The 25,358-nt window shown below is 41.1% G+C and overlaps 5 protein-coding genes across 11 annotated transcripts; 2 read left to right on the top strand and 3 right to left on the bottom strand.

Moving 5' to 3' along the window:
• Positions 1–112: 112 nt before the first annotated feature.
• Positions 113–1,977, bottom strand: LOC124185162 (TIP41-like protein). Its single transcript, XM_046575629.1, has 6 exons — positions 1,828–1,977; positions 1,384–1,564; positions 1,027–1,206; positions 727–949; positions 488–646; positions 113–399 (listed from the first exon to the last, which is right to left on the bottom strand). Exons 2-6 carry the CDS (start codon positions 1,560–1,562, stop codon positions 199–201), a joined length of 942 nt encoding a protein of 313 aa, XP_046431585.1. The 5' UTR covers positions 1,563–1,564; positions 1,828–1,977; the 3' UTR covers positions 113–198.
• LOC124184815 (TWiK family of potassium channels protein 7) lies at positions 1,616–8,493 on the top strand. Its single transcript, XM_046574919.1, has 8 exons — positions 1,616–1,655; positions 2,144–2,181; positions 3,050–3,298; positions 5,972–6,103; positions 6,206–6,410; positions 6,879–7,091; positions 7,164–7,313; positions 7,962–8,493. Exons 1-8 carry the CDS (start codon positions 1,616–1,618, stop codon positions 8,375–8,377), a joined length of 1,443 nt encoding a protein of 480 aa, XP_046430875.1. The 3' UTR covers positions 8,378–8,493.
• Positions 5,295–20,435, bottom strand: LOC124185161. Of its 4 annotated transcripts, none has more exons than XM_046575625.1 (10): positions 20,183–20,435; positions 19,650–19,873; positions 19,365–19,556; positions 19,038–19,268; positions 18,804–18,979; positions 18,600–18,725; positions 18,422–18,533; positions 18,145–18,300; positions 17,822–18,037; positions 5,295–5,313 (listed from the first exon to the last, which is right to left on the bottom strand). In XM_046575625.1, the coding sequence occupies exons 1-9, from the start codon at positions 20,428–20,430 to the stop codon at positions 17,859–17,861; spliced, it is 1,644 nt and encodes a 547-aa protein (XP_046431581.1). In that variant the 5' UTR covers positions 20,431–20,435; the 3' UTR covers positions 5,295–5,313; positions 17,822–17,858. The 4 variants fall into 4 exon arrangements, with proteins under 4 accessions (XP_046431581.1, XP_046431580.1, XP_046431582.1 ...); XM_046575624.1 differs by lacking the exon at positions 5,295–5,313 and adding an exon at positions 10,511–10,588; XM_046575626.1 differs by lacking the exon at positions 5,295–5,313 and adding an exon at positions 10,791–10,928.
• Positions 11,699–17,478, top strand: LOC124185153. 4 transcript variants are annotated; one of them, XM_046575609.1, is made up of 6 exons: positions 11,700–12,393; positions 12,999–13,247; positions 13,426–13,578; positions 13,656–14,780; positions 14,934–16,138; positions 16,778–17,478. In XM_046575609.1, the coding sequence occupies exons 1-6, from the start codon at positions 12,262–12,264 to the stop codon at positions 16,797–16,799; spliced, it is 2,886 nt and encodes a 961-aa protein (XP_046431565.1). In that variant the 5' UTR covers positions 11,700–12,261; the 3' UTR covers positions 16,800–17,478. The 4 variants fall into 4 exon arrangements, with proteins under 4 accessions (XP_046431563.1, XP_046431565.1, XP_046431564.1 ...); XM_046575610.1 differs by having other exon boundaries at positions 11,701–12,393; positions 13,656–14,561; XM_046575607.1 differs by having other exon boundaries at positions 11,699–12,393; positions 13,656–16,138.
• A 98-nt stretch (positions 20,436–20,533) lies between the features above and the next one.
• LOC124185159 (cytochrome P450 4g15) lies at positions 20,534–23,284 on the bottom strand. The gene is made up of 8 exons (XM_046575623.1): positions 23,144–23,284; positions 22,816–23,063; positions 22,515–22,712; positions 22,045–22,297; positions 21,751–21,964; positions 21,495–21,686; positions 21,183–21,420; positions 20,534–21,089 (listed from the first exon to the last, which is right to left on the bottom strand). The coding sequence occupies exons 2-8, from the start codon at positions 23,042–23,044 to the stop codon at positions 20,728–20,730; spliced, it is 1,686 nt and encodes a 561-aa protein (XP_046431579.1). The 5' UTR covers positions 23,045–23,063; positions 23,144–23,284; the 3' UTR covers positions 20,534–20,727.
• Between the last annotated feature and the right edge of the window lie 2,074 nt (positions 23,285–25,358).

The following is a 25,358-nucleotide window of genomic DNA, read 5'->3' as shown; positions in this document are numbered from 1 at the left end:
ATCGTGGCAACAGTTCATAGATAAGAAGCAGCAATAGACAAATCATTAGATGTTAGGAAATAGAATAAGTTATATTATGCCTTTTTGAATGTTATTGATTCGAACATGAACATCTGGTATTAAGATTTGCCTATATTTTTCCTGTATGTCAGTTCACATAGCAAACAACACAGTTCACACCATTACAATATATTTTTTTTACATAGAAACACTATTCGTTGTTGACGTAGTTGTGGTACTGGATACAGTGCCCAATGTTGATGTCGATTCAATCTGTGTAGCAAGATTTTCCGCTTTAACGTTTGATTTTTCAGAAATAGTTAGCTTGTGACATTTACTTTTGGTTATCGGTAAATACTGAGCTATTTCATTTGGTTCTGTGAATATTACAGGTGATACCTAAGGAAAAATTATTAACAATAAACCAGTATTTACAGAAATTTTAATAATGATAATAATAGTAATAATAATAATAAGCATGACTCACTCGCAAATTTGCGACCTTGTCTTCCCTGGATGTGAATTCCCGTAAAAGGTAATCCTGGCCAAACTCATAAAAAAGTCGCGTATCGTTAATTTTCAGCATAACATTGTCCACCCGTAGGAAGTAACGTAACAATACAAAAAAACTGCTGGGCATCACACGCTGTACAACACATGAAAGAAATCATTCATATTGATGATAATTGTATGTTAGAACAATAATTATATTCAAAAGAAACTTACAATCTTCACGGAGCATACAGCGATTCCATTATCGTGAAGCTCATCTTCAAATAACGTCAGATCATGATAGAACAGTATTTTTTCTTTCTGTTTCAGCTTATTAACATCAATTTTTTCACTAGTCTCAACGACATCGAAACCTTTCATGGTACCCATGTAATCCGTTGTGAATGTCCAATCAAATGGTTTTACTTTTTCTTCCAGATATTCGCTACTTTCTGATCTATTTGTCATAGTAAATAATTATTGAATGTACTCTGTAACCAGTTGAATTTTTAAAAATGACATCAAATATAATACCTCGACTCTTTCCAAGCCTCGGCACAGGCCAGCTGAAGATTAATTTTTCCATTAGAAACTCGTTTGAGAGCATCTAAGGCATTGAATTCTATAATAGCTTTGTCCTCATACTTCAGGGTTAATATGTTGTTTGGAAATACCATGTCAGGCATATGTGGAAGGTCCAATGTTCTGTTAAACCTGCAACGTTCTCTACTCAGCACATATTTCGTTTCGCAAAATTGCTCGTATTTTGATGAATAAACAGGTAAATAAGAAAAGAACGGAATAACATATTCCATACAGCCATCTCAGTTTCAACACGAATAATCATGTTCAATCATACGGAATCTTGAGACTATGATAACTATGACGTACACACAAAACTGGCAGGAATCGGCGTCATTGTCTCCGCAGGCATTTTCGCTTCGCGAACATTTTGAATGAAGTATGTGAGATTGGGTGTACTTTAAATGCCAAGGTGGAAATAAATGTTCCTCTTCATTGACAGGGAGTCGCAGGATGTCAATGCCTCCGTGAATTTTCACCGTCGTCATATCTGTAATAAGAAGGTGAAATCCTACTTGCGGATAATATTCTCAAAAAAATCATGATAAAATCTTTGTCGACGGGTTTCTATCATCGAGGGCGTAATCCAATCAACATTAGAAATAACGTGTTATTTAAACAGCGTAGTCGCCTTTGGCAACAACATAACCTCTCCTTTAGACTAACAGACCAATAATCGACACCGGACGACCGGTGTAAATAAAGGTCGGGTGTAAAATCTTGGTAAATAGAACACGGCATCGATCCCTTTACCTGCGACGAATTATGGAAAAATTAAAACATCCGGAAAATTAGTAAACCTCACTAAAGTTTCAGTAAACCACCGGCTTTTTCACTAACTCTCGACAGTTGACACAGTGATTTTAGTTCTTCCGTATCCCGCCATTTTCAGACAAGTTTGGCGCTGCAGACCGGCTACGCATGTGTCGCATGTGTTACATTCATGCGAATTATCACCATATATTGTTTAGAGCGATACCATCTTGACTGCACAGGGATGAATCCGTGCCGAATGTCTATGATAATTCGCGTACTATCGCTCACTGGATGTCAAATATCATGTGATCAGGTTGCTCCATTTGCCTCCAACGCAGAACGAGACTGCAGGTGGGTGCAATTAGCGAGGTTTTTCTGGAAAATAATACTACAATAACTTTGATACCAATTCGAGTAGTTACCAAAAAATAGTATTGCATCAATTAGATTACGACTGCGTGTTCGTAACACAGACTATGCGAATATATATCCATTTATAAGCATGTATGTATTTGAATTTTTGGAATTCGCACAAGATGCGCTTACCGCCAGATCCTCGCGAGATCTGAACGCGCGGCTGCGTGTTTCGACAAGCTGGAGCAGCCCTCGGACTGCTAGCGATACAGTTAAGTCGAATGGACAGAGAGATAGTTTAGCGCGACAGTTATCTGCGGAGTATAGATTTGGTTCAGTCGCTTTAAAGCGGTTCCCCAAACAGCATCTTTTCCAAATGAAAATTCCAGTGCAAGATTATAATTAATCGCAGCTAACGCAGACCAGCTTCCCATACGTAACCGAGCCTTTGCAAGTGATTTTATTTCTCGCAATAGCTATTTTTCGCCCTTGAGACTGATTTCTCTGTTTTTACTATTACGATTTATTATTCATACTCTCACGAAGCTGTAAAACGATCCCAGCGAAAACGCGCCCAGCGGATGAATAAGACGTGGTTGAAGATGTTATGGAATTTTTATGTATTCGAAACGTCCCCACAATGCGTTATACTCTCATTCGAGTAAACAAGAGAACCATGCAAGCTGTATCGCGATCGACAGTGGATAGTCTCGATTTGGCGGAATAAGATTCAAAGATAAAAATAGTCATACAATTTATAGAATTAGGTCTAAAATACATATTTGATCCGCGTGTGGCTGCAAATAAATTACCGCGAACAACGAACTGCGGTTAAATTAACTCCGCGATGACTGTCTCCGAAAAGACGGAACTGACTCGAGGATGCAACGGAGCATCGGGTGAACCGGAGGACCCTGAAGAACCCGAGGATTCAGAAGTCGAAGGAAAGCAATCCAGGGGTGAAAAAACGGAGAGAGGGAAACGGAAAGCGAGTGTCGTGAATTCGGTAAAAAGACAGTTCTTGAAGGCGGAAACTATTCGGAAATTCAAGTCCGTCGCAAGTCACGTTGGGCTGCTATTCACCCTGATGCTTTACACTGCCGTTGGCGGGGTGGTGAGTTGTTAAGTCTGAAATTGTTGTAATTGTTAAAATTTTTTAATGATGAGCGTGATTCGAGAATTCAAGATTGAAAAACCTCAGTTACTCGCTCTTAGAGTGATTAGTTATTTTTCTTTCTTCTTCACCCCTCAGTTATAATTTAGGCTTCTTCGACGTTGTTTTAGTCTCTTCTGAATGATACCACCTTGCTAACAGTTGGCAGTCGGTTTGTTTGACCCATTTATCTTCCTTCGTCTTTCATACAATGTTCACATTCGAAGAGTTATTTTTATGTTACCACTCACTTGATACGCGAGACCAATAGGTAAACTTTGTACAAGCCTCTTCAGCGGACTGATCGTATGCGGTTTGCTTTCGACCCGAAGGATGATTGAAATACACTTGATTAGTTAGATTCCCGTTTTCTCGTTAGTCCAATTAGGGCATGGTTGAAAAAGTTCTTCCTTGTTGTTTCAATGAATTATCGAAACTGCCGTAGTAACGCAGCTGAACTCGAGAAGTATCCTAGCAACTGAATAGATATTCGGTTCTCCATACCCTTAGCGTCGCGGTATGCATATACAAACACAAATTCAACCGCTTCTAGAATTATCGTCAGACTTGTGGAAACGATGCTTTTTCGAGGAATCATAAAAACCTCTCAATATTTCAAAGGTAAGTACCACTAGGCAGATAGAATGTGGCACGCCCACGCCAAGTCGTTTGTATACGTAGGCATATGTTACATATCTTTGAAATTCGCAGCTAGGCAATTTCGGTGCATTTAAAACTCGAAAGGATAAACTACCGGAGATCAGCATAATCTTTTAATGATCCTCAAACCAACGTAAATATATACGATTATACCACGATGTCTGCACGGGGTAAATTGGGCTTTTTTCCGTCACTTTGAGGACTTTCTATGGAGTCATACAGCCTATAATCGAACCCAGTCCAAGTATATTTCTTTTTCTTACAACCTCCCCTCGATTCACTAAGAGCGCCATATATTTCGGAAATAAATTGTGATTTGTAGGTATCGTGTTGGCCATAATCGATATGTATGTGCGACATCCTTAGCGAGAGCGGAGTGAAATATTATGTATCAGCATCGCGATATAAAAAGAGCACCGATGAAAAGAAAACTGAATAATTCTCATGGTACTCTGAGAAGGGTGAACGCGTGTTTGAATCGAGGACATCGATATTACTCTCAATTGTAAGAAGGTGGGAGTAGAAATATTCGAGCCAAAATTTTTTAGCGAGGATTGAAGTGCATTTAACTTCTGCAAAATACTCGCTTGGTTAAGTTAAAACGCAAAATTTTGGGGAAATCAAAATTAATATGTAACAATGTTTCAAATCGTCGAAAGTATAAGTGCATGGCTCGTTCGGATTAAATTTTAGTAACGAATGCCTAATAGATACATATATTCGAATTTTCGATTCTTATTCACAGTACATATGTATGTTCGTCATTGGCAGTGGCATGACTTTAGTTTCAAACATAGATTAATGCTTGAGTTACCAGGACATATTCTCGATCTAAATACGGACGTAATGCCCATTGGTTAGGCAAATTGATTTTAAAAACATTCGGTATAAATATCTACTATGGCTGAAACGAGCTAGCTTACTACAGGCGTCAAAGTTTCGAAGTTGTTTAAGTTTGATTATAGACCGAAGCATTAGGAGAAACGATTGTTTACATTTCATCAGAAATCGTATCACTGTTTCGTTTCAAATAATCAATGAGCTTTCGAATCAATGCTCCGATTTAAATTCAACCATTGTATATACAATACACGAAAAATAAAAGACAAGTCTGATGTATGTGTTGAGTGAATTGAATTCTACTCTGATTCCCTGATGGCTCGTTTCACTGTCGTACTTGCAAGAACAATCAACACTTTACATACGTCAACATTTTCCGCCGCCACTAGCCCTTCGATTCCTAATTTTCCAAACCATTATGCAGCTACAGGATAACATCTCGATATACTTCAACGATCTGGCGAATGGTTCTGCACCTATTAATAATTAACGGACTGTTGAAAACAAACGTACATTACATAAAATCTTTTGACGGTAAAAAAAAAGAGAGAGAAAAATTGTTTTACCCATTAAATAGCAGGGCAATCTACAATCCAATGCTAACGTTCTTAGCAGCAGTATTTTTTACGTTTGTCGTTTCATCATCGTGAAATTTGACCGCTAATTGTCAACAGCGATTCTAGATTGACTCAACGAGGGGTTGTTTTTCCGATTCCATTTATACCTCCACCAACCAACGCGCTTTGTATTACAAACGACGATGCGCTCGGGTTCAAGTCGTTAATCAACTACGGTGGTAGACGGATTACCTTTCGCTTAATGCAGACCTCGTCTACTTCGATGGATAATTAATACTGCAATTCACACGATATAGATACGCGTTTCTTTATTAAACTATGATATACGAATATGGGAAATATTGACAGCAGTTTGTAACTATCGAAGAAGGTTGCATTGCAACTGAATTCGAAAAGTACAATTGAATAATGGGTCGACGGGTAAGCTCTTCAAAACCTTGAAGCTATTCTACAGTTGTCCATGTTAACATCATTTGCGTAATAATCAAATTGGGAATTTACTGAACAGTTTTATCGATGACAACGTAAAATATTTTACACTTATACGCGTGGACAGGTATTTCGAGAACTTGAACTTCCGGCAGAGCTGTCCCGGCTTACCAAGCTCCGTTCCATAGTTCAGACACAACGGCGTCACTTGGTCGGCACCATCACGAACAACACGGACGTTTCGAATTTGGCCACCTTGGTAAGTAGTAATAGTAACAGTAGTAGAATCTGCACGGAACTTTGGTTCTTTTGGTATTCGCGATGCAGCACACTGTGTGACGCGACATGGTTGCGAGGACAGGTCAGCCTAGAATTGGAAGCGTACGAGGTCGTCGTCCAGGAAGCAGCTCAAGCAGGCCTCCTCGTGAGTTTTGCAGCAAAGGATTCCCTAAAAGGACATCACGTAAATCAAAATGCCGACGAGACGTCGAGCCTGCCGCTAATCAGCGACAGATGGAGCGTTCTCCAGGCGGTATTTTTCGCTAGCACCGTCCTGACGACGATTGGTGAGTAATTAGTATAGTTGATTTCTCGACCGGGTTTTCAACGATTGTCGACAAAATATGTGACCGCGTTACGCCGGCGAACCCTTGAAATCAGGCCGCTGCAGGAATCTGGCTTATAATAACGCCGGAACAATGAATGGAAATATTTTAATCAACGTCTCCGACACGGCACCCCGCCCTGGGGTACGTTCTCTTTGTGGTTCCGTCCTCGCTGGCACGGGTATAGGTATATATATATATGCCTTTGCCCCATCGCCAGCGGCTTAGACCAGCGAATCCACGTTTCCAAAAGTTGGGTATTATACCCCCTTTTCGTCAGGGTCTTGATTGTTCGTTAGGACATTCATTAACCAAGAGCCGAGATTATACTGTGATACTTTTCTTTAGTGGTTCGGGTTCGAAGACTCAGATGCGACAGCACGCTTAACGAACCTCTGTGACGCTAATTATTCTCGTACTATTCTCTAGGATACGGAAACATGGTCCCGACAACGTTCGGAGGACGGGTGTTCTGCATCTTCTTTGCCCTGGTCGGCATCCCGTTAACCTTAACGGTGATCGCTGACTGGGGGAAAATCTTTGCTGGGGCCCTGAGTAACGTCGGACGGAGGATCAAACCCCGAATTCCAGCGTCTTGGTCCACGTGCATGCCCACCCACATGGCCGGCAGGCGGTCCTTGGGTGAGGACTTGATCTGAGTTTGAAGTGAGCTTGAAACGATCCAAGGTGTACTTATACGATTCCGTGTTCCAGGAGCGTTCGTTGCGGTGGTTTTCCTCTTCCTCTATCTCTCCTGCGGAGCTGGGATGTTCATGCTTTGGGAGGAGGACTGGGGATTCTTTGAGGGATTTTACTTCTGCTTCGTCACCATGACCACCATCGGCTTCGGCGACCTGGTTCCCAGTGAGTCCGACGTTATTAACTCCAAAGTTCGGGAGATTAAAAGATCCAACAGTATATAATGAGAAGATATTCGAAAGATAATATATGGGAGGCGTGGGCCCGCCGTCCATCAAGAAGATCACTTTTTGCATTTTATTACCAGTTCCGTGAACTTGCGATACAAAGTTGCGTGACGATCGCGTGACGACACGTCGGAGGCAATCAAACTGAACGATGTATGATGGATGTTTCGTGTTAACGTAGATTGTAAGAAAGCCCAAAGCCCGGCGCATAGCTCAACCACTCCATATTGTACCAAGCTCCGACTATCAGAGATTACATTCGATTATGACTGGTATTAAGTTATATTGTATACACGTGCACGAAGTATAGCTATAAATAAAAATAGTGGGGCTCATATGTATTACATTTGCTTTTTTTTCGATAAATTATGAGTCGACGAAGGCGTGAAATCCAATTTTGAACACGTGTCAGTTCCCTAACAAAATTCAAACGGAAATTATCATTACAATAACTTTTCTGTATACGAGACACGCCTTTCTATATATGCTGGGTATAAGAAACCGTTTCGCGGCAGCGCTGAATTTACAAAATTCTTAATCTGTTACTACACAGAATCGGTTAAACTCTTCTATATATTATTTCCAGAAAAGCCGAAATACATGCTCCTCTGCACGCTGTACATTTTGGTCGGTTTGGCGCTGACCAGTACGATAATAGAGCTGGTTCGACGACAGTATGCTCAGTCCTGGCGGCAACTTCAGGCCCTAGGAGGACCCCTGGCAGAGGCTTTGAAGAGGTTGGGAGAACATGCGGGGGGCGACATGTCAGCGTTCCAGAATGATTTGCGCAAGGTTTTGACCGTGGTGTCGATGCCGCGGATGAAACGTGGCGGAGGAATGGCAGGTGCTGGAGGTGGATCGGGGACCGACGGTGACAGAAGGCAACGAGAGTGGGAAGAAGCCGTCGAGGCTGTAATCCGCGACATTACGGCCGCCGTTCCGTCCTCGCCGCAGCCCGACAAGCCGATTGTTCAAATCGTCATCTACGAGTCCAGTGTTTAGTTAAATTACGCTTATAATATAACAATAATTATGTAGATATGTACATAATAAACATATTGTGAAATACTTGTGCACCTTTTTTTTGTACTCATAACATACGATATAATCGTTAATGATCTGTTGAAAACAGTTTCAAATGGCAGTGTGAGCATGTATATAAATAAACATTCTGTAAACTGATGGGTAATAATAGAACTGCACTTCGGTTACCACCATTACTTAATTCCAAAGGTTTAGTCGAAAGTCGTAAAATGTTTTTGGACGCAGATCCATTATCTCGCAGGCAATTATTTTTATCTCTGATGACTCCTCATCCTCCGCCTTTCCATAGATATTTATTTTAAAATTCAAAATATCGAATGATTCACGTGCTTACGATTCAAAATCACGCATACCGACCACCCTGATCCCCGGTACGTGACTGGCGAGATATTTTTCAGGCACGTTTGTGTAAATAATAAAATAACAAAGGTATATAGAGTCTCTCGCTGTTGCTTAACCCGACAAGGTCACATCGTGGGATTCCGATAACCCTGATTAAATTGAAGATAAAGGTGTATTTTGAGACTGTGTCATGTTGTACGTTATTTATGAAGTATAATACTGGATGAGAGGGCCGTTTGCGGTCCTGTCTGTTCATCCCTCTAATTAGCGCGCAGTATTGATGGCTGTAGTAATGAATGCTGAATACTAATTTGTTGTTTTGCGATAGACTGCATAATTGGCGAACACTTGTTGAATAGGAGATTTGATGAGAAACAAGACGACGAACTCGACCGACACTCGTAATTATCTCGCTTATTCATCGTCGTCATCTTTTTAAACTACTTTAACAGCAAACGTCAGGTGTATATAAATTAGCGGTTTCATCGAATGATATGTCGCACGGGAAATACATTTGATTTATTGTGTGTATATTCTATACTTTTTTTCTATTATGTTCATCTACGTCGTATGACGAGTCATCGCTAAGGATCGGCCAAAAATTTCACAATCGAAACAGGTCAGTGCATCTGTATGTATAAATATGAACTGTATTGAACGATTCAACTATACGTATGTACGCATACATGCCTAGGTTATTGCACGACGTGCATTTATGTGTCTATTAAGTCTGCAAGAACGAATGATATACTGGGATTGATCTGGGCTGCAGTTTGGCTAGTGATGGGTACAACTATATTCATTCATGATATATCCAACACCGGAAATACCGCGTCAATGTTCCAACGGGACCGGACAGTTTGCTTGCCAATTACATTATGTAGGTCTAATTTTGATTTTCACTGGCAACTGAGCGCTGTACGACTACGCTAATTGTAAGCAGAAGCTGTGCTAAATATAGAGTTTTCGTTTTAACAATGAGATATTCTCTCGCGTGAAACATACGGAGATCGTGACCTTAACGGTATCAGGCTTAAAAGTTTTATTACAAGGATTTAAACCGCTGCTCTCGCACGCGAATCTTCTTTCTGATCGAGCTCCGAAACGTTTTTAAGATGACGAAGAAGAGCGACACAGCGGAGAAGGAACTAAATTCAATCCAGAAGCCTGCACCGTTCAGCATCGTCGACACTGCTTACAGCGTGGGTACATGAACTCTAATTTTTTTTTTTTATATTCTCTGTGAGAACTGTAGAGTATCTCGCGACTTAAGTTGGTCTTCTTTTGACACTAAATGTGTTTGATTAATTGGTTTGAAAAAATTTTAGATTTTTGTCCGTCTAGTTCGTATTCAAGTCGCAGCTCCTGGTTGTGATGTTTTTTCAGGTTGCGAGTATCATGTCCAGGGGCCATTCCAGATCTTGCAGCACGGATGGTTCAGTTGATGGTGAAGGTAGAAGATCGAATAAAGAATACGAATGCATGGGGCGTATTGCCAAGATCCCAATCGTCGAGGTTACAGTTTTGGCGATGTCGGATTTTTACTCGAGCGTAAAACAGTCGCATTGCATGGTCCAGACGATGTTCGAGAACGTCGAGGAGGGCTGGAGTAAGGGCGTAGAAATTGTCAGTCCTGTGACCGCTAAAATTGAAGAAACCCTGGAGCGTCCCTTGAGGACGATTGATAACGCTGCCTGCGTGGGTCTGGATTTCGTCGAGGAGAAGATTCCATCCGTAAAGCTGCCGCCGGATGAGTTGTACGAAAAGTCGAAGGACTACATGAATCATAATGTCCTGGAGCCAGCTGTACATTTCACTTGCAGGATGCTGGAAAACGTTCGAGATCAAGTGTCACAGTTTGCGAAAACTGGCGACGGGGAAGATAAGGCAAACACGGAAAATGTCAGCAAAACCAACGAGGCTTCGAAAAATCAAAAATGATCGCTACGGGAAAACGGGAGTAACAAGATTTTCGACGCATACTTTTCATTTACTTAAGATTTTTTCCTTCACAAAGATCTTCGTCGTACATGCGTGTTATGTGCGACGATACGTGCCGCAGATATCCTCATGGCATAATTGTTACGCTATCGCGTGTTTCGTAAAAACAAGGTATAATATATTTATATTTTCAACATCGTTATCTTTCTTCCTGCGACACTTCGACCTGAAAATTACTATTTATTAATTAACCAAATGATCAAACGACGACACAAATTCTATATAGCCGACGTAGCACACTTGCGATTAAATTTCGGCTACAAAATCGTATCCAATTCTGAGTAGTCATTTTGAGATATTTCTATCTAAATACAGGACGAATAGTCCCGTGATAATTTGACTTCTGAACAAAGCTCCACAATTGCACATTCCGTTTGAGGAATTGGCCGCAGTATTTTTGCCGCCGAGTTTTTGACCAATAGAAAGGCCAACAAAGTAGGAAAGTGCTACCTGGGGGTGCGTTCCAAAACTCAATTCTAGTCAACTTTGGCCAACTCTATGCGTTCCAAGGCCGTAACCCTAAATATTGGTCGTGAATTTTGACCGTTCCGAGACTTGCGACTTGACAATTTCAGTCAACGCCTACCTGGAGTAGAGTTGAAAAATAATCGAGTCGGTGGATTAATCCAGTTTGTAAAATGATCGATTATCTTTGGTCATTCTTAATACCAGTCTGGCCAACTCGAGAATCAGCTGATTACTCGACTCAGCTCTCGGCTTAGGTTTTGGAACGCACTTTGTTACTCACTGACGATGATTATAAATTTTGCAAATCACCGATATTGTATTGCCATTCCTATTGGTCAAGAACTAGGCAGCAAAAGACTGTCACGTGTGACTTCAAGAACGTATACTCACCGACTGTAGGAGCAATCTCTTTAATTCTGACATTCTATGCAACGAGTAGAACTACTGCCATCTGTAAAATATTGGCGCGAAACATCGGACACGACATTGATGCCATGCCGGTGAAAACGGGTTTTCGGAGTACTGGACGCGTCCATTTTGGTTCTAGTGTGTAATTTTATAGGATTAACAGATAGCGTAACCTGCATAACTTATGGATTCCAGTTTATTTGTTGGCTTTCTGAAATGTTGACGAGTTTTTATCGTCAAACGAAATAACTTCAGTGATAACGTGCTTACCACAGTCTCGTTGCGCGTTGGTAAAATATCGTGAATAACAAATCCTTTGGTGTGACCTAATCGTCCGCGTTCATTCATTGCGAAAACGTTAATCGTTGTAAGGTGAATTTTGCCGCGTTCTTTGCCGACCGTAAACAGTATTGATAATAAAAAAGTACTGAATAAAATCGAAATACAGATTAAGGTAAGGGCTCATGTATAAATACAATGTGGGATCGTGACGAATAAAAAAATGATCGTTGAATTTTTTCAATCAATCGACTTAAAGTAACAGCGTCCGAGAACGCTAATACTTTTCAAAAATTGTGCCATAATCGCGAACGATCGCGGACACCTTTCATTTACATCGCAACATGACAGACTCCAATTACTGTTGTCTGTGCGCAAGCGACGAGGGAATATTCCTGGACATATTTAAGGCCACCCATCGACAGCTAGGGAACAGATCCCTCCTCAAGGAACTTGAAACGTGCTTGTCCGTCAAGGTATAAATCATCACACCCCGTTTTTACCCGAAACGCTCGAAAACCGTCGATACGGAGTTGGGCTCCTGGGAAACATTCCATCCGGAACGCCACAGGCCCTACAAGAATCAGGAATCAACTGATTCAAGTTCGCTTAAAGTATAAAACAGAGTATAAGGCACCGAAATTCCGCCGTAACCGACCGGCGTCTGAATGCATTTTCAATTCACGATCCTGGACGGTATTTCGTATTCCGTACTCCTCTCTTTTTCCTATCGTTTAATCGGTAATCAGTAAACCCGAGCGGTATGGAAACAAGACATCCTGAAAACACGTTTCGCGAATTTCGAAACTTCACTTGCCTTTTTGGCTGGTAATCGTCAGAGACTGTTTTGACATAACCTCTTTTCTATTTACGCTTTGGTTGGTATACGCAAGACGACACTGCATTGATTTGTTTCACTGACCTTTACTTTCACGTATTATTAGTTAATTTTTTTTCTTCGGCAAATTATACTGTTTTATTTTTTTTAATTTATTGATCATCGTATGTTTAAAAAGTATTTTCAACGATCATACTAATCCTATTATTTAATTTTATATCATATTGAAAATATTACTTTCAGGTTGACAGAAAGGGGACGCTATCGTCGAAAATTTGTCACAAGTGTGCAATTGAATTGGGCGAATGTCACCAGTTTGTTGAAACTTATAACGAAGCATCTAAAGCTGCTAAGGTTAAGAAGACTGTGGCAAAGAAATCCTGCTGCCTGTGTTTCACTGGTGTCAAAAACAAGTATTTGTTCCAACTTGCCAAAGATTTCCAGTCCAAAATCGACCCTATTCAGAAGATATATGAATGCTTTCATAAATCGGTAAGCTGCTAATTCGACCTTGACTTGCCACGCTTCCTCTATTTTCAACAAGTGAAATGTACTCTGTAACCTAAAACTGGCATTGTTCTTGGATTTCAGTTATAAGTATATAGTTATGATGAATTTCCACTCTTGTTCTTAACCCTTGAATTCAAATACGTTTTATAATTCTTCACAGATAACTCGGGAAGAGTCTGAAGGTCTATTGATATGCCTCTTCTGCCGCTACAACTTGGACATCTTATACGACTTGAAGAAATTGGCTCGAGAAGTGAGGTCTAAATTAGAGAAAATAACTGAGTGTAAAGCTGTTGTAGCTAGTTTACCAAAGGTGTGCATATGAGTATTTTAATAAATTGTTGCACAGCTTGCAAAGATCTAGGCCTAATGGTCCTAACTTTATTTCAGACAGAGACGTTTGTGGTGAGTCGTAAGACAACCATCCATTCTGCGGCTAAACTTCACTATACTTCTGACTCGGATAGTGAGTACAACAAAATGGCTCCCAAACAGTTGCGCGCAAAAAGGCTTAAGAACTCCAAGCACCCTCAGCAATTAAAGTTCCGTACCTGCGGTCAATGTCAAACCTTAATAGAAGATGGTATCGATATGTACAGATTACACAGAACGGGCCTCACAGTGTGTAAAGCGTGCTGGATAACAATGGATCCAATAAGTACGACGACAGGTAATAAACGTAAGCCAAACACTCAGACTGAATCTAAAAACACTAGACTTTGTGCAGTGTTTGTCAAGGATGTGCTGAGTGCAGCCTCGTCGAAAGATAATGGATCATATAATGTTGAAAAAGATGAAAAAGGAGGCGCAATTTATGTTATATCTGATGATAGTGGCAACGAGATACCAGATACTAAAGCTGCCAGAAAAACCCGGCAAAAACGAGGTATTGATGATATTAAGTCGGAAGCAGAACCGTTAACAACTTCGTGGTCACGAACGAAGCGAAACGCTAAGCAGGAGGAAGCTGACAGCGACAGTAGATCAAATAAGAGATTAAAATCCGTACAAAATACAATGGTGACCATTCCGTTGGAGAAGGAGAAGTTAAGGAGAAGTACCCGTCTCCAAAGTTCTGATTCTGAGGGTATCACTCTACAGGACAACTGCAACGATATCTTTGAAGCAAAAAAAATTAAAACCGAAGAAAAATTGAATAATCTTCATGTTAAGAATAAGTCCAGTAAGGTTAAATCGCCTGGCAATAGTAAGAAACTGAAGACTCGTCATGCGGAGTCTAAAAGTGAGGACCCACCTTCTGAGGCTGAAACAGAAGCTGGGAAAGAACTGAGAAAGGTACGCAACAAAGTTCCGTTGATTTCAGAGTCCGCATTACCAGCCAGTCCAAAAATCAGAAACCTTCCCATACGCGCCAAACAAAGATCAGCTAGCCCTGGATCGAGACAAGATGTAAAAAACATTGAATGCAGTAAATCGAGTGACGAATCAATCGCCAATCGACGTTTGCCTTTGAAAGTCAAAGCTTCTCCTAAACAACCTAAAAAATTGATGATGGTTAGCTTTCCCTTCAAACTCAAAAATCCATATGTATGCAAAGTTTGCAAAACAGAATATAAAAATAAAGTGATTGGAATGAAGCACGAATTGACACATTTCAAGCAGGTAGAAATTAAAGTAGAGAAGCTGAATATCGATAATCATTTTCAGACGCTCAATGAAAATTCGGAGATGAAAGAAATCGCCCAAGAGTCCTCTGACGTTACCTGTTTGCTAGATCTGCCTGAGGTGAATGAAAAACTTCTCGATCCGGAAATACCTACTTCAGCTGGTGATGCGGAACAGACTAAAGAAGCTGAGTGTAACACAGATAATACAGAAATTGTTCGTCGTGATTTACCGTCACAGTTGTTACTAGGCAACAACAAATCTGAGGAATTTGAGAGCACTAGAGAGATTGATAGTGTTAACACGTTGAATAGGCCACTCTCAGAAGAGTCGACTTCAGTTATTATTAATTCACTAAATGTTACCACAGAGGTTATTGCGCAAGATTCAGATCTGGGTAGTGACAATCGGTCCGAAAATAATCAAATGCCAGAAACCAAGGCAGATGAAATTCATTCCGGACCAAATTTGCTCACGGAATCAAATTGTGACGATGATAACGATTCTACGGAAGAAATATCAAATAAAAAATTGGATGAAAGTTTGTCTGCAGAATTACCGAAGGAACTTGAGCAAACTATCACAAATACCGAAGAAACAAACCTTGTAGAGCATACGAATGATGAGGATGTCATAGTGACTGCTGCACCATCGAATGAGAGCTGTGAAGTCGTAGAAAAAGTTCCAGGGTTAGGTAACAATGAAGAAACCGATGTGCGTAGTCTTATCGCAGACACGGAAAACTTGTTGGAAGACTTCAATGAGCACACAAAGAAGCTAGAAGATGAAACCAAGAACAAAAACGATGTTTTGGCCATAAATGATGCGAATCATGTTGATGGGGAGCTAATAGAAATGAACGACAGTAAAGAAATTATTGATGACCAACTAGATGTAGTGACCACCACAAAAATTGGTACTGTAGATAAGGACCTTGACACGAAAAACGAATCAATAAACCCAAGCTTGGAAGGTAATGAACAAAGCATGACAGACAACGTCCCTCAAGAATCGATGAGCGAGTCTCCTCAAGATATTGAAGAACCCAACAACGGAAGCAATAACCATGCGTTATCTACAGTTACTGAAATCCTGCAGGAAGTTATCGATCTTGCAACTGCAGAGGTACAAAAGCGAGGTGAAAAAGACCTAATATCGGAACCTGAAACATTGGAAAGCATTTCGAAAGAGATAGAGAAGAGCACAGATGAAATATCAACAAGCTGTTTGGTCGAGGCACAAGAAAAGTTAGTCTCTGAGTGACTTGGAAATGATATACTTCCATTGGATATATATATTTAACTGTGAATCCAATAACGAATTATATCTGCTGTCACTACGAGTGTTTGAACTATCGCAGTTTAAGTTCTTAGTGTACAGGTATATTTCTATTAAAATTCGACGACATTATTCGAAATTACTCGACCACGATAATGCGTCATCTCTCTTAATAGATTTCAGTCATTGCTGCAGTTACGGGTAAAATTGTGAAATAAATTGAGTAAATAGTAATTGTACGATAAATGATTGAGTAGGATTGGAAGAATTTTGCGGTAGAAGAATATGCAAGATCTACAATGAAGATTTATTTTTATCAACGTTGAATGAGAATTAGTGACTTTCAAATTGAATATCGGTAGTAGCAATCGTAATGCTGACATAAAACTGCGTTGTCTAAATGGGCAGTGTTGCATAAACATTGGTAATTCACGTGGTCCAGAAACCTTTATGAAGTACCGTCAAGTATTGGCTACTGTACTTTGTTGAAAAAAAATTAGAAATACACAAGATTAAAAAATTGATGTGTGATGAATAAAAGGAAACATGTAAACAATTCCTGATTTCCTTGCGAAATTATACAGTTCTTTGTATTACGTATGTTTCAGATTGTTTCCCACCACGCGGTAGCACGGATAATAATATCGCTATTGCGAAGGAAAACGATATTTTCAAGTTTTAAACAACGTCATATCCCGCCATGGCTGTAATAGGAAAATCAACCAATGCAAACATGTATTACTTTTATTCACGTCAATATTTATTCAGTACGGTGAAATTTCACGATTTTAAATTAATTTTCCGTCGTGGTAGGTGGAAAACGGAATTTTACGCCCGCACACGGATCATAAAATCCCGTTTTACGCCTACGTAAGATGAAAAATGTTCGCATCACGGGCGTAACACTTTACACCCTTGATACGAAAATAGCAGTTATATACCGATATACATGACATAGCCAAGGCTGCAGCTAATTGTAAGCGATATTCCGCCGTTCAGAAGCGTTTCTTACTTCAATTAAGTTACCGATAAAGCGGTAGATAGTCGTTGACTTGTTTTTGCATATACGTTTGTATTTTATATTTGCTTCAGTTTTTTCCCTGGTCCAATTTCAAATGATACTCATCTATGTTAAAAATTACAACTATTCGTCTAGTTACATTTTAAAGGTGTGCACATGTTTTGTACATATATTATATGTATATTGTGCGTACACAAAATGCGTATGCGTATGAATACACAGATTATACCTACGTATATCATAAGGATTAATGTATCAACAGCTCTATCTCATGGTTATATAGAGAAGGAAAAAAAAAAAAAATAAAGTCATGATTTTCAAATATGCTATACTTAATATGTTTTATCCGCGATTGATCTACCACGAAATTAATAGATTTGTATTAACGAGATGCTAGCATCATCAATCGACTTCAAAACGTCTTATGATTATGAAAGCTCCGGAATTTCTACGTGTTCTATATAAGATAATCGATCACTCCAAGTGAAAAAAATTGAAATGTATTTATACTGCGCATTTTCATACGAAAATATAGCTCGCTTATTCCTAAACGATAAAAGTCATATTTTTTTAGAGTCGCAAAAATTACGAAAATTAACGGTTCGGTGATAAGATAAAAAAATTCACTCACATCAAACAAATGCTTAGTTATGCATCCTTGTGTTGTGCTAATCGTTCTCATCAGAGGCTTCATGTGGTACGGAATCTACGGAGAGGACACTAACCGCCGATTGTAGGCTTTCAACTTTTACAACTTCAGAGTGTGATGAATTCTCGTAATCGGATGCAGACCAGTAAATCTGATTCTCGGATCTTTGCAGAGGCTGGTCAAATTCCTGATATTCTCCTAAAATTCACGTTTTCTCATGTAGTCAAGCGAATCATCTGTGTTATTTGGGTTATTTATTCGAATAATTTATTCCTTAGTTTACCGCGTCTTGTATGTCTCTTTACCATCATCGCTTTCACCGTAGGTTTCGCAGGTGTATTTTTTTCCCCTCCAAAATGGTACTCTATTATTTTTCCAGTCACATAGCCTTACGGTAGCCGCTTGATCGTACTCTCCGGACTGGAGTATCAATTCTATATATTGGTCGATGAATTCTTGCCCTGTAATGACGAAACTGGTAATTTACGAAGAACCAGAACCGAACCAGTCGACTAAGGCAATGGCGTTGACGAAAAGTGACATCCAATCAGCAATGTTCATCCTGATGGCATTAAAAATCACCTTTCGATACTGCCGCTATACAACGAGCATGATTAGCTTCCAGCGTCTGGCCCAATCCGTTATAGAGGGTGAAAGCAAATTCCAGATGCGAGGTGGCCGCGGGAAGTACACCCTATTTCGGAAGAAGGATAATTTTCATACATACCACAATACGATTAATTTGGTATTTGGATCTTACGTGAGTCAGAAGATGCTCTCCGATGTAGTAATGGGCTTGCGCGAGTTTGTAGGGCAGTTCGAACTTGGAGGCTGTCTCTCGGAGACGTTCCAGGTGTTCCATGGTGTTCGTCGGATCGCCCAGTTCCTGGACTCAGAAAGAAACATAGATCAGTGACATGTCTAGAATCCTTTCCGACAAAGATATAGTAGATTCTGCAGTTACTTTGTAGGTGAAGGCCAGCTCCATGTGGGCGTCGCATATTCCGTTGTGGTCGAATATCTGCCTGGAGAGGTTCAGGTACTTGATGAAATTCTGCAGGGCCAGTTGCGGCTGATCTGAAGCCAGGTAGCTTCTTCCCAGTACGCACAACACATCGGTTATGTACTCCTCGTGGTCCGCTGAAAACGTAATTTATTTTCATACCCATAATGAATTGGACAAGCTGCATTGTCTTACAGTCTGTAGCATGCTTCAGGGCCTTCTGGCAAGCTGCAATCGCGATATCGGTCTCGTGGTTTCTTTGCGCCCTTATAGCCATTTCCAGCATGGCGCGATAGAGAAGGGTGCAGCACTCCCTGAAGACGCTGTCCTGCTTAATACCAAGTATCTTCGATGCGTTCCACGATTTATCCTCCGACGCCTGCCTGGCTTCGTCCAAAAATTTTAAGGACACTTTAGTCTCCTTCACTGTTGCGTATCAAGACAAAATATTTCATATACGATAACTGTAAACGGTATCTGCGGATGCCGGCATCTAGTGATGAATATTCAGTCGGGTTATACTTTCTTTGAAGAGGAAACGTCCGTAGAGATATTTTATCGTCGTTAAGGTTTGGTGGTCATCATTTTCAACAGCTTCACTAGCGGCCATGGCGCTTCTGAAGAGTTTTTCTGCAACCCACCACCATTCCCAACTGGTTCCTTGAAAGTGTAACGCTGTGTCTAGAAGAGCAGCTGCTTGCGCGATCGGCTGCTCTGTGGAACACGTAAATATTTTTATTTAGACAACATACAAAAATTTTATTATCGTCCAAGAATCAATTGAATGAAACTATGTGACGAATCAACCATTCAGCATCGCTTTGTTCGCTTCAGCCAAGCCGATCTTCAGACGATCAATTGAAGCACCGTCATCTTTGACCCGTGGATTAGTCCAAATTATCGTCCCGGGTCCAGCTTTGACTCTCATCTCCTCGTCCAGGTCAAATAGCATCCTCAGATATTGAGCAGCGTTCTCGTAGCCAGCCTCTTCGAGTTCCAGACAAACTATCTCGTGATGCGCAAAGTGGTACCTGCGACGACGTTATTGATCAGCAAATAAGTGATCATGTGAGCTCGATGTGGCGGGATCATGAGACTTGTGAGGCTTAATCTATTTTAATTTAATTTAATTTATTACATCCTTCTAGTAATACACAAGCTTTATAGGTCTGAAAGGACCACGGTCATAAATTTCCTTGTTCTTAAGATGATCTTCTTGTACCGGCAATTAGCATTTACCTTTCACCCGCAATTGCGAGTGATGAACGAAATAGCGCGTTGCTATAATATTCGATGATCTGCAGCGCTCATGTATGTATATATAGCGATATAGGGCTCACCTCCTGACGTCTTCGGTCGACAGATCAGGTAGAAAAGATTTCCAGGTCGCTTTGACTTTTGGAAGTTCTTTCCTGAGGGCCTTAGCTATAGTCTTCACTCTTGGAGGAGGAGGGGGAGGAGGTGGAGGAGTATCCACTTGGTTTTCGGGGGTTTCGGAAGTTTCGCCATAATTTTCTGCTGCTGGTGGAACTTGATTTTTGAAGGCTTTGCAGAAATCCCAATACGGTCGATACGCTTGTGACATCATTTATTTTTTTTCTTGTGCGATTTTCGGCTGCAGATTGACAACGAATTGCCTTGCAACCGAAACAACCGACCGCCGCCGAGCGAAGATAGGCTCGTACGTTTAATTATTTTCCAGGAAACACTGCTGTGTGATTTATTCCTCGTTAAATATCAACAAAATATGGTGTACATAAGGTAAAACGTTATAATTTTACAATTAAACAGATCAATATAAAACATATACACGGAATATGTTATCCTATGCGTATAGCTCACTCGAGCCTTTGACCAGATGATTGTAAGTATACGGTTGTTTAGTTTAGGCCTTGACGCCAGGCTTCCTGGGTTCCAACCGGATCTTGAATCCCTCGGCACGTTTCAGGATAATGTCAGCTTGCAGCCGGAAGTCCTCCTCTTTCAGGTCGGACTTGATTCTGAAGTTCCTCAATATTGTCGAGAGGATTATCTTCAGTTTAAGCATGGCGTATTTACGGCCCACACAGGAACGGGGCCCGGCTGAGAAGGGCACGAACGCGTAATAGTGACGGTTCGCTGTCTTCTCGGGAAGGAAATTATCGGGGTTAAAGACATCCGGGTTCGGGTAGATGTTGGCCTGACGGTGCATCTTGAAGGTACCGATTACCACGGTGGCACCAGCTGGTAAGGTGTAATCCCCGGACGCTGTCAAGGTAGATTAAGATTTTAGGATAGCTTACGCGTGCGTAAGAACTAGAAGGGATCGATGCAATTACGATTATAGTAGCAGCCAGGTACCTAGCTTAAGATCCGTTTTGATTTCGCGGGCAATTATGGGCACGGGTGGGTACATTCGGAGAGTTTCCATGAGGCATCGTTCGAGGTACTTCATCTCCAAAGTGTCTTGGAACGTGACTGGCCTATCACTGTCTCCGAAGATTTCATCCAGCTCTTCGATTACCTTCTCCTGGATATCTTGGTGTATGCCCATCAACGATAGGAAGAAGCTTGATCCGGCAGCGGTTGTGTCGTGTCCCTAAAATCAATAGATTCGTTGAGCTGTACGGTGAACGGACGCGGACTCAGCGGGAATTGGATTTTACGACAGACCTCGAACATGATCGTGTCCACTTGTTCCTTGATCTCGGTATCGGTCAGGACGACTCCGTTTTGTCCAGACTCGATGAGCAGGTCGAGGAAGGCGAGCCTCTTCTTCTCACCAACGTCGTTGTCATCGACGTCCAAGTCATCCTTGAGTCCAGCGGATTGTCCGAAGGACAGACCCTCGACGACAGTTGTGTTCTGCACAGCGGTATATTATTGTAAAATGAGAACATTACGCGTGGACAGTCACACCGAATCGTACCTTGGCCTTTCCGTCAGCCTGATTTGCGGCAGCGTCGATCAGGTTGCGCTTTCCACCCTTGTAGTCCTCCTTCTTGCGCTTGATGACCTTCTTGGTGAGTCCGTGGATGATGTCGAGGAGTTGGACCTGGTCCTTGCCGTATTTAGTAAGGTTGAATAACCAGTCCGGCCTGAGCCATACGCGGGTATGACGGAGGTGAAGAATGTCGCACATTCTGACAAACCGGGCATATTAGTTGAGACAGAGTCAGAGTCCAGAGTGGCTGGAAGCAGTTGATTTTTTGGGGATACTCACTTCATCACGGCAATGGCGTATTCGAATCCGCTGCGATCTTGGGTACTCTTGGAAACTCCCATAGCAGTCTCCAGAAGAATCTCAACGGTACACTCGGACATGTAATCGTGACAGTCGAATTCCTTGCCTTGTTCCTGACGCATCTTCTCGACAACGGCGCGGGAGTTTGCGTTGAATAGGTCAATAAAGCTCTTCAACACGTTTAAGTGGAAAGTGGGAGCAATCAGCTTGCGGTGAGCCCGCCACTTCTGCCCTGTAAGGATGAATGCAAAAATTACAGAGACATTATAAATTCCCCCGTGAAACTCTCACCTCTGCTGTTACGCACAGGTAGCCTATCGCATGTCTGCGTCTTGACTTCGCAGAAGCCGGAAATTTCCTTGTGCAGGAAGTAAGCAAAAGGCAAAAGCACAAGCTGATAGAGAAAGCAGAGTGTCAGCTTCACGATCGGATAATGCTTTGTAACGCACCAGTGGAGATGAGAAGACCGTTTCCCAACCAAGGTTTGAAGAATCGGTACTCGCTGGACTTGTCGATGTAAACGTGACTCGACAGGATGACTTCCACATCACGGGGATCGACCAAGAAGATGAGAAGTTTGGGCCCGATCCATAGCTTGACGACCTGGTCAAACTCGAAAGACTTCTGGTAGACGTTCCGGAAGATGGCTTAAAAAATGACAAAAATAATTTATATGTAAGTGAATACACGTTTTCTGACTTTCGTCAAGAGACTCGGTACAAGAGCTTCGCCTTTAGTATCATCACGTACTGTCTGAGCTTCCCAGAAACTCGAGAGCATTTCCGAGGAATGGTACTCCTTCAGGGCCAGGAAGTTTGTCGGCAAGCTCGATCATGTGTCGTCGAGAAATTCGGAAGTAAATATAGTACAAAACTATTGCCGGGACGAGGAGTGAGAAGAAGATAGTGGTCGCCGATAGTCCGCTGGCGGCGGCTGTAGCCACCGTCCCGGCTACCACATCGGGTCCAGCTGCAGACATCTTTGTCTCGAGTGTGATACTGGTAGGAAATAATGGAGACGAGCGTTAATCCAAGTATGTGGAGGTAAAACCGATCGATTCGCTATTGGTCACACTTACCTCTTTTTTTTTTTCTATGTGGGGTTGCGGTTGATCGAGTTTTAACAGTTGATGAAACACCACCGAACTGACTCTCGGTCGGAGGTGGGTAAGCTTTTATATCCTTCCTCGATGACCGCCTCCCCCCACCTTTGCATTAGCTTACTAGCTGACGCCAATTATTATCAGATATACGTATAATGCTTTGATTAGAATCGCTAATTAATCGCATGCAAACTGTTTCTTCGGATCATTCTTGCGTAGTTGTTCCTTGTACCCCCCTCCCCCTCCTCTTGTATTTGGAATAAACGTGCAATATGTTATGTACGCTTGAATTTGGATCGTCCCACGGTATTTTCCACCGACGTTTCTCATCGTGTCGAACGCTCTGCTGCGAGAGATAATTAACTTTTAGCCGGTTTTCGTAATTGCTGGTCGGCTTTTACTTGCGTTGTATTTAGCGAGGATTTCCTTGTCTTGTATATAGCGTCTGTAACAAACATGTACACGTATATATTTTAGAAATACATAAGGCCACAAAGCGCGGTCATATGTTTGCGACATTCAACTGACTTGAGTGTGAAAAATTTTTAATGATAAGGATGGATGCGATTCACGATAAAACAAAATAAAAGTTAAAGAATGGACAAGGACAAATTTGAAAAATCATTTTCATTTCAGTTATCGTGAAACCGAATTCGCGATTCCGCAAGTCACGATCACGTGTGATCGATGTGACACCACACGCTTCCTTTTGATATTATTAACAAACAATGCGTCCTCGGTTGGTGCGTACAACTCACGTTCTACTCTATTCATACGCAGATATTTTTATTTTCCCGGTGTAGTAAATATTATTTCCAACAAGGTACTTCTTTCTTGACTATATCTCGAGAACGAGTAACCACATTTTTATGATTTTGGTCTCAATCAATTTGACTTTGATCAGTTTCATGCTTTTCGTATTATTTAAATAACAAAATTTTGACAAATAAAACTAAAATGATGATATCTTGAGAATGGATCAACGGAATTTGATCAAAATTGGTACTGCAAGGTTCTTGTGGTCGCTAATCATGAATCCCAGGTCAGTTGAAAAAAAACTGTACCTTATAACTACAGGTCAAATGTAGTAGTCCAAATCCCAGAACGCATCTGATTTTCGTGTACTATGGTACCTGAATGTTTTTTAGTGCTGATATTGAATTTGACGTTGTGCTTTCGAGGTTTGAACAAAAAAATCACGTATTATTATTATTATTACTATTATTTCTGCTTTGAACAAGTTTTGAATCGGAAAGTTTAAAGACTGGTGGATGGTCAGGCAGAATCCACTTCTTAATGTGCGAACCAAGGTGTTATTCTGATGCACTGCCATTCAAGTATGTCCACTGTTGTGTTTGTTTTAAAAATACGTTATGTGTATTGGTGACGTGTTTTGCCAAACGTGTATTTTGGATACCTGGAGGTTTTTGACTCGACTTGATACACCTGCAGATCATTTACGCCTCGATAGTCCATCGTTTATTAACATTTAGCCTACGGATGTATAATGGAGAGGTCATATTATTTCGGGCAAAAAATGGTCATCGTTATTACGACGCGATACGTGTAAAGCATGATGTTACTTGTTCCTATATATTTGCACATCATGTAAGGCGATATATGTATAGTCGCAACTGTATCGCAATGCCCAAAGTCCGCGGTATGAAAAAAAAAGTATGCAACTTAAACTGCGATGCGTGCTGAAAGAGTTCTGGCTGCATTTTACGCCAGTATAATCATCCTCGGTTTATACAGGTGCTTGCCACTGATGCAAAAGTTTGCGATCAGGTTTGAGTGGAATAAATTTTCTTTTATTTAAAAAAATGGATCATTCGTTTGCATAAGGTTTAGTTTGATCGTGCGTTTCGTTTCTCACGCAGTTTACTCGCGGCTGTTCATGCGGCTTGCGGTATTTCATGAGATCCGGATCTTTCTTGCGTAGAAAAAACTATAAATTGTAACGAGAATATGACACGCACTTCTACCGCGATCGACTCCACCAGAAATGGCTTTCTGCCTTTGAAGTAGGGAAATTGTTTATAGCATTTTAAATCAATCTGTATAAATAGAGAACTGCACGAAGGTTGCACGGATCCCATGGTCGTGGACTGCGTTTCCTGGGTTCAAAAAACTCTGTAATTTATGAAAATGACATAAACCGATCACGGCGATGGTACAGATTATTATATTA

The sequence above is a fragment of the Neodiprion fabricii genome, chromosome 6 (genome assembly GCF_021155785.1).
Source record: "Neodiprion fabricii isolate iyNeoFabr1 chromosome 6, iyNeoFabr1.1, whole genome shotgun sequence".
In the NCBI taxonomy this organism is placed as follows: Eukaryota; Metazoa; Arthropoda; class Insecta; order Hymenoptera; family Diprionidae; genus Neodiprion; species Neodiprion fabricii.
Note: the sequence above shows the minus strand (reverse complement) of the source record. Positions and strands in the feature narration are given on the sequence as shown.

Coding starts and splice junctions, on each gene's coding strand:
- LOC124185162 (XM_046575629.1), bottom strand. CDS start 1,562: ATGACGACGGTGAAAATTCACGGAGGCATTGACATCCTGCGACTCCCT. Junction 1,207..1,383: donor GATTCCTGCCAGTTTTGTGT/GTACGTCATAGT, acceptor AGAACGTTGCAG/GTTTAACAGAACATTGGACC. Junction 647..726: donor CTGTATGCTCCGTGAAGATT/GTAAGTTTCTTT, acceptor TGTGTTGTACAG/CGTGTGATGCCCAGCAGTTT.
- LOC124184815 (XM_046574919.1), top strand. CDS start 1,616: ATGATAAAATCTTTGTCGACGGGTTTCTATCATCGAGGGC. Junction 6,104..6,205: donor TTTCGAATTTGGCCACCTTG/GTAAGTAGTAAT, acceptor TTGCGAGGACAG/GTCAGCCTAGAATTGGAAGC. Junction 6,411..6,878: donor CACCGTCCTGACGACGATTG/GTGAGTAATTAG, acceptor ACTATTCTCTAG/GATACGGAAACATGGTCCCG.
- LOC124185153 (XM_046575607.1), top strand. CDS start 12,262: ATGACAGACTCCAATTACTGTTGTCTGTGCGCAAGCGACGAGGGAATA. Junction 12,394..12,998: donor AAACGTGCTTGTCCGTCAAG/GTATAAATCATC, acceptor TATTACTTTCAG/GTTGACAGAAAGGGGACGCT. Junction 13,579..13,655: donor TTGTAGCTAGTTTACCAAAG/GTGTGCATATGA, acceptor ACTTTATTTCAG/ACAGAGACGTTTGTGGTGAG.
- LOC124185161 (XM_046575625.1), bottom strand. CDS start 20,430: ATGATGTCACAAGCGTATCGACCGTATTGGGATTTCTGCAAAGCCTTC. Junction 19,557..19,649: donor GAACAAAGCGATGCTGAATG/GTTGATTCGTCA, acceptor CGTGTTCCACAG/AGCAGCCGATCGCGCAAGCA. Junction 18,726..18,803: donor AGCTGGCCTTCACCTACAAA/GTAACTGCAGAA, acceptor TTCTGAGTCCAG/GAACTGGGCGATCCGACGAA.
- LOC124185159 (XM_046575623.1), bottom strand. CDS start 23,044: ATGTCTGCAGCTGGACCCGATGTGGTAGCCGGGACGGTGGCTACAGCC. Junction 21,965..22,044: donor TACGCCATTGCCGTGATGAA/GTGAGTATCCCC, acceptor CCGGTTTGTCAG/AATGTGCGACATTCTTCACC. Junction 21,090..21,182: donor CAAAACGGATCTTAAGCTAG/GTACCTGGCTGC, acceptor CTACCTTGACAG/CGTCCGGGGATTACACCTTA.